The sequence below is a fragment of the Armigeres subalbatus genome, chromosome 3 (genome assembly GCF_024139115.2).
Source record: "Armigeres subalbatus isolate Guangzhou_Male chromosome 3, GZ_Asu_2, whole genome shotgun sequence".
NCBI classification, from domain to species: domain Eukaryota; kingdom Metazoa; phylum Arthropoda; class Insecta; order Diptera; family Culicidae; genus Armigeres; species Armigeres subalbatus.
In genome coordinates this window covers 314,599,969-314,606,675 of record NC_085141.1, presented here as the reverse complement: position 1 = coordinate 314,606,675, position 6,707 = coordinate 314,599,969, and the positions used below count along the sequence as shown (strand labels likewise).

The 6,707-nt window shown below is 40.7% G+C and overlaps 1 protein-coding gene across 1 annotated transcript in view; it reads right to left on the bottom strand.

Annotated features, from left to right (window-relative positions):
- The window catches only part of LOC134225356 (sodium-dependent nutrient amino acid transporter 1-like), a 49,034-nt gene extending 43,250 nt beyond the window's left edge, over positions 1–5,784 (bottom strand). The window contains exon 1 of the mRNA XM_062705353.1: positions 5,225–5,784. Within this exon, the coding sequence (XP_062561337.1) occupies positions 5,225–5,311 (87 nt within the window). The 5' untranslated portion in view covers positions 5,312–5,784. The remainder of the gene's footprint in view (positions 1–5,224) is intronic.
- Between the last annotated feature and the right edge of the window lie 923 nt (positions 5,785–6,707).

Below are 6,707 nucleotides of genomic sequence, written 5' to 3'. Positions count from 1 at the left end.
ATACGGTTGCCGCACCGCGTAGAATTGTGATTGTTTCGATCCACAACAACTCTATTTTCTTTATGGGTATCTCATCAATCGGGAAGAAGAAGCTTGGGCATTGTTCCATACACATGGATGTCCCACCATGCAGAATTTTGATCATTTCGATTCATAACTACTCGAGCGTCAAACACGCAGAATTGTGATCATTCGGATCCACAATAATACATTTTTCTCAACACAGAGGAAGAAACTCAAACATTGTTCCATGCATATGTATGTTTCACTGGACAAAACTGTAATAATTTCGATCAACAATAACGTTTTTTTCACCAACGCAGAGAATATTGGCTTGGAAGTCCTAACATATTGAGTTGTGGTGACTATTCCGATTATAAAATCTTGCGGGCTTCTCTTCAATGCAGAAGAAGGAACTCAGACATTGGGTCGTATGAATAAAAAGTAGTAAGTTCAACTTTACTACATTTTCAGTAGTAAACGTCACTTGTGGAACATGTTCGTATGAATAAAAGAGACTTTACTACACTACACATTTCGAACATACTACAAACAACTGATTCGGTATGAATAAAACAAGAGTTTACTACTGATTTCTTGTAGTCTGCTCAAGACGTTGCTACTCATGTTTCAAATGCAGATTACTCATCAGAATCGAAGCGAATCGGCTTTGTTCTTGAAAATAGAAGTCCAATTTAGGGAAAACAAACAAAACAGACATGTCTTTTGTTGATTAGCCGCAAAAAAATGATGAAATCATCATCGCCATCATGGGGTCAATTTTGTTTTGACGTTTCTCCGTGTAGTAAATGGTAGTAAACTGTAGTAAAGGCTAAGTTCGAATGTAGCATTTGCCATAAGTTCGAAAATGTTTTTATTCATATCAAACATGTAGTTTTCTCTGTGGACTTTATTTTTGAGTAGATACTACAAGCGCTGAGTTTTGCTACTTTTTATTCATACGACCCATTGTTCCATGCATACGGATAATTGTGATAAATTCAATCCATATATAGCGGGTATCCCACCGTACAGCATTTTAATCATTAACAATAACACTATTTTTCTCACGGGCGTCTCACCAGCGTGGAAGAATAAACTCAGGTATTGTTTCGTGCTTTCAGATGTCCCACAACGCAGAATTCCTATGATCATTCCTATCCACAATAATACTATTTTCTTTGCGGGCATCTCATCAACGCAGAGGAATAATATCAGACATTGTTGTATGCCAACGGATGTCTAACAGCACAGAATTGTGATCATTTAGATCCGCAAGGGGAAGGGTCATTTGGCCGAATGCCACTAGGCCGAAAGTTGTTTGGTCGAATATACCATTTGGCCGAATTTCATTTGGTCGAATGGGTCATTTGGCCAAAAGGGCCATTTGTCCAAAAGGGTCATTTGACCCGTTCGTTTAGCCGAAAGGGTCATTTGACCGAAAAGATCGTTTGGCCGAAAGGGTCATTTGGCCGAAAGGTTCATTTGGCCGAAAGGGTCATTTGGCCGAAAGGGTCATTTGGCCGAAAGGGTCATTTGGCCGAATAGGACATTTGGCCGAAAGGGTCATTTGGCCGAATAGGACATTTGGCCGAATAGTTCATTTGAAAAGTGAGAAATTAGGAATGAGAAGAGAGACGTCTCACTTCTCACTTTTCATTTTTCTCTTCTCACTGTAAAAAGTGAGAAGCGCGAAATGAGTAGTGAGACGTCTCACTACCCACTTCGCACTACTCACTTTTCACAGTGAGAAGTGAGAAATGAGACGTCTCACTTCTTACTCCTTATTCATCAATTCTCGCTGTCAAAAGTGAGAAGCTCAAAGTGAGTAGTGAGAGGCCTCACTACTCATTTCGCGTTCCTCTTTTTTACAGCGAGAAGTGATAAATTAGGAGTGAGAAGTGAGACGTCTCACTTCTGAATCCTCATTTCTTATTTCTCACTGTATAAGAGAGGAGTGCGAAGTGGGTTGTGAGACGTCTCACTACTCTCTTTGCGCTTTTTCATCGTGCAGTGAGAAATGAGGAGTGAGAAGTGAGACTTCTTAGTTCTCACTCTTCATTTTTCTCTTCTCACTTTTGACAGCGAGGAGTGAGAAGAGAGACGTCTCTCTTCTCATTCCTAATTTCTCACTTTTCAAATGAACTATTCGGCTAAATGACCTGTTCGGCCAAATTACCCTTTCGACCAAATGACCATTTCGGCCAAATGACCCTTTCGGCCTAATGACCAGTTCGGCCAAATGACCCTTTCGGCCAAATGACCCTTTCGGCCAAATGACCCTTTCGGCTAAATGACCCTTTCGGCCTAATGACCAGTCCGGCCAAATGACTCTTTCGGCCAAATGACCCTATCGGCTAAATGATCCTTTCGGCTAAATAATCTTTTCGGCCAAACGACCATTTCGACCATACGACCCTTTCGGCGAAATGACCCATTCGGCCAAACGACCTTTTCGGCCAAACGACCCTGTCGGCCAAATGACCCTTTCGGCCAAACTACCCTTTCGGCCAAACCCTTTCGGCCAAACCCTTTCTGCTAAATGACCCTTTCGACCTTATGACTCGGCCAAATGACTCTTTCGGCCAAATTACCCTTGCGGCTAAACGACCTTTTCGGCCAAATAACTCTTTCGGCCAAATTACCCTTGCTGCCAAACGACCCTTTTGGCCAAATGACCCTTTCGGCCAAATGACTTTCGGCCAGATTGGTTTCGGCCTAATGGTCTGTTCGGCCTAGTGGCATTCGGCCAAATGACCCTTCCCCGTTTCCGCTGGATGAACCTAGACCCAACTAAAAAGTAGTCATTTAGCATTAGCATTAGCATTGTTACGGTGTAATTCGTAGATTGGACACTAGTGATACTCATGTTTTACTTTTGAGATCCTCATCTAGAATGCTATCAGAAATCAAGAAAAGGAGTGCTCCTTGATTCCAGTCTTAAACAAAAATAACAAAAGCATGAGGATTACTACTCCTGGCCACGCCCATCTTCACCGTAACTAGGGAGAGGAAGGAAGTGTTGATGTGGTACTTACTTAACGAGAGGCCACCGACTTAGCGACACCCTCATAAGTACCACGGAGTTGGATAATGAGGAAGGTATTCGTTGGGTCAGGATTTGCCTGTAGCTAGCAATGTAACCGTGGTAGATCTTACCCCGTAACACACCACGTAAAGGTGTCTCCCCAGCGTTACGGGTCAGACCCAACTAAAAAGTAGTCATACCTCAAAATTAAATGCAATTACGAGGTCAAGGTCGCGACTGAAATTCGACAACCAAATTGCCGTCACTAGCATAGAACATTCATCTTTGCTGAGATTCTTGAGAGCGTTTTTGTAAACATTTGCTTACCCGACTGCTTAATTAATTTGTGCATGGAATTTTTCGGTAGACTGCAGGATAAAACCATTGTTTACCATTTGAACGACCTTATCACGAAATTTGATTAAAAGAATTTCCAAAAACCAATAAGAGAATAGTTACTGATATTCTCTGGTTAATTTTTGAAACCATTTACGGAAACGCACAAATTACGAGCTATACCGAGCGTACAAAAACGCAGTCCTTCACAGGCTAGTAAAATACCGCATATTATATTGGGCTGGCCGAGTAGTAAGTATGACGTTTATCGGGCAGACCCCGCTCTCGCTGGTTGGTGGTACAGGAGATGAAGCCGCGCTTGCGGTCGGTTTACAGAAGGACTGACGGTTGGCGGCCCAATAAAGAGCAACTTAGAATATAACATTACATTCTTTTTAGCCCGATCTTCATATAGGCAGTTATGTCCCATTTGTGATTGACGTTCGCACTGTTGATTTTTCTCCTTCTAAATAATACGAAAACATTTAAAATTTTTAATCGATGAGTGCTTCGCGGAAGCCCCAAAAGAATCTCCCAAGGATCATTATACCCATTGAAGCTAGCAACATACCTGTGTAATGTTTCCGATTTCTATATCACTGGTCCGCTTTGAATGCAACAATGGGATATCAACTGTATCATCGTTTTTTAACTCGATCCAAACGCACTGATTATTCCATTCTTCACTATATTTAACCATGATGCACCGTTCTCCCTCTGTGCAAATAATCTATTAACAATTAACCTGGAATTTTCTCTTGCTGATATGTCAGTTGTCAATGGTGATTTATTTCTAACTGGTGTAACATTTGCTACGTATGCTAGTTTTATTCAGCAAAATTGCATCATCCAAACAGGAAGGTTTTCCCTGCTGTCTGAGAACATTTTTCATTCAATTAAACGGCTTCAACATCATTCTCCCTTGTTATTGAAAATTGGAACAATTATATGTAGATATGCGAACTCTTTTCCATATTTGCTCTTCGTATTTTGTCATTTTTGTATTCAGAACAAAGATCAATTTAGGTTCAACTAATAAATAATAATGCATAAGTAGACGCTTTTTGGAACCAAAATTTTCTTTTCTGTAGCTTGATTAAAATGATTCTTTCGTAACCGCAAAAAAATCCTTGCACCAGGATTTGATTTATGAGATTTGGGTAGGTAGGGAAACGGCAGGCATTTTCGGCCATCGTCGTAAGGGCTAAAACCAACGAAAGTAAAGTCCATTTGCTAGAATTCCACTATAGAAGAACGTTTCTCCTGAGCTCCTGAGGTACAGATGAGTTTGGCAAAAAAGTGTATCTTTCATTGGTTATCGAGACTATGACGAAAAGACAAAAATGCCTGCTTTAACCCTATAGCACCCGTTCAATATTATAAAATGTTTAATGCCTGCAGAGAGTTTTTCGCTCTTTGAAGGAAGCACCACACTAGACAATGTATCAACATGCAACGTTCATTGGCTCTGTCGAATACTTTTTCTTGTGAAAAGTTTTGCGACTAATGTGGGAATCGAACCCACACTCCGCACTAAAATAGAATTGAATGCCTGTCGACACTAACCACACGGACATGAAGCACATCCATTTAATATAAAAATCAGCACATTTATTTTAGAAATATAAAAATGGTCACTGTTAGAATATCATAAAAAAGATCAAGTTTAAAGTGAGCTTTTACGTACCTTCAATGTACGAGAAAGTCAAAAATAAACATTGAATTCGTAAATCTTTGCAAGAAAAAAAATGCAGACGGTTCTGTGTAACAAGTCATAAAAAAATGAACGCAATGATGACCAAATATGCATAATAAAACCACATTTCATTTGTCTTTGTTTGCGCCAGAGCAATTACATACCTGGTAAATAATACTTCCATTTGTCACGGTAATTCCCTCGATTCGAGTCTGCCCGGTTTCCTCGCCGATGTAAGCGTTGTTCTCCATCTTTCATTCGCTTCTGGCCGTTACAGTTAAACTACTCTTCGACCACCACCGAAAAACCTTTCACTCTTGATCTTTGCTCCTACGGCGCGCAATTTCTTCTATATTTTATTCACTTTTCCACACTTCTCTCGGTGATATAATAAATCATGCATCAATAGTAACAACCGCAATTCACTGGTTGGAAAATTTGGCACTTGTCACACTATTTTTGTTGTTGCTGCATCACTTCTTTGCGTCCACGACGGCCGGCACCCGACAGGTGCATTCAAAAATCTGCGACACGTGCCTGCGCAAATGCAATCTCCCGCGCACCTTCACGCGTTCTGATCACCTGTCAAAAAGTGTTGAAACCGAATCCAAACTAGAACAATAAAATCCAAATTCTAAACGTTCGAGTGAATCTTTTCTCTTGATGATCTGATAGTTCACGCACCCTTCAGATTCAAATTTTTAGTGACCGATCTCGCCGCTACCTGGAGCAAAACTGCCTCGGATGGATTCAGTTTTCGCGCGCGCCACTTTGAGCTGAGAGAAACCGCGAACGATCGCACGCGGGAATTTTGTTTGCCTAGTCGTTGCAGATGACCCCACCACCCTCTAAACCAACTAACGGATTCGTTGCATTGCAATGAGCTTTACGCCGAGAGAGCGTGCTTGTATGCAACCCCCGCAGATCGTTTCCGCTGGGTTGGGGTTTTCTGGCTCGAGCTCTCAGCTCTAAGCTTTGGATGGAGATCTGTCTCTGAGTAATTGATGTGAGCAGATGTGGGATGCACGCTTTGATGAACCAACGTAAACATCAAAAACCGGCTTGGCTACCGGCGCAGGTAAACCCAATGAACCACTAGTGGTTGTTAGAATAATTGAGATGCTTGGATGACGCTTAGTTGTAGGCATAATCCTGTGGGATTCGACTGAGACTGTCAGAATATAGGGGGAAAACTTTCATTCCCTATAGGACGATGAATCATTTTAATTTCTTCATACTTGTTTATGATTCATCAACAATCAACATCATAAACCAGAATATTTGTTGTGAGTTTCTCACAGAATGTTGGTCTTTTTCCGCAATATTTTTTCGGAAATCGCTAGAAAAGGGATTGGATGTACTTGAACCTTTTCATTTGAGATATTACATATTGCATTAAAACATATCATAAGTATGGAAATGCGGATTTCGGTTGTGAAATAAATTGCTTGAATTAGGTTTATTTGTTGGCATGAACTTTTATTTTTCGAAATGTTTCGGAATCTTGAATTTGACACTGTTTGTATCAGGCGTGCCATATTATAAAAAAGGTCACACCAATCAATAAATTATGTAGTTTATTTTCTGGATATCAAGTGTTGGAGCGTGCGTTCTAAAGGATTGCGAAATGCCGGATTATTATTTTAC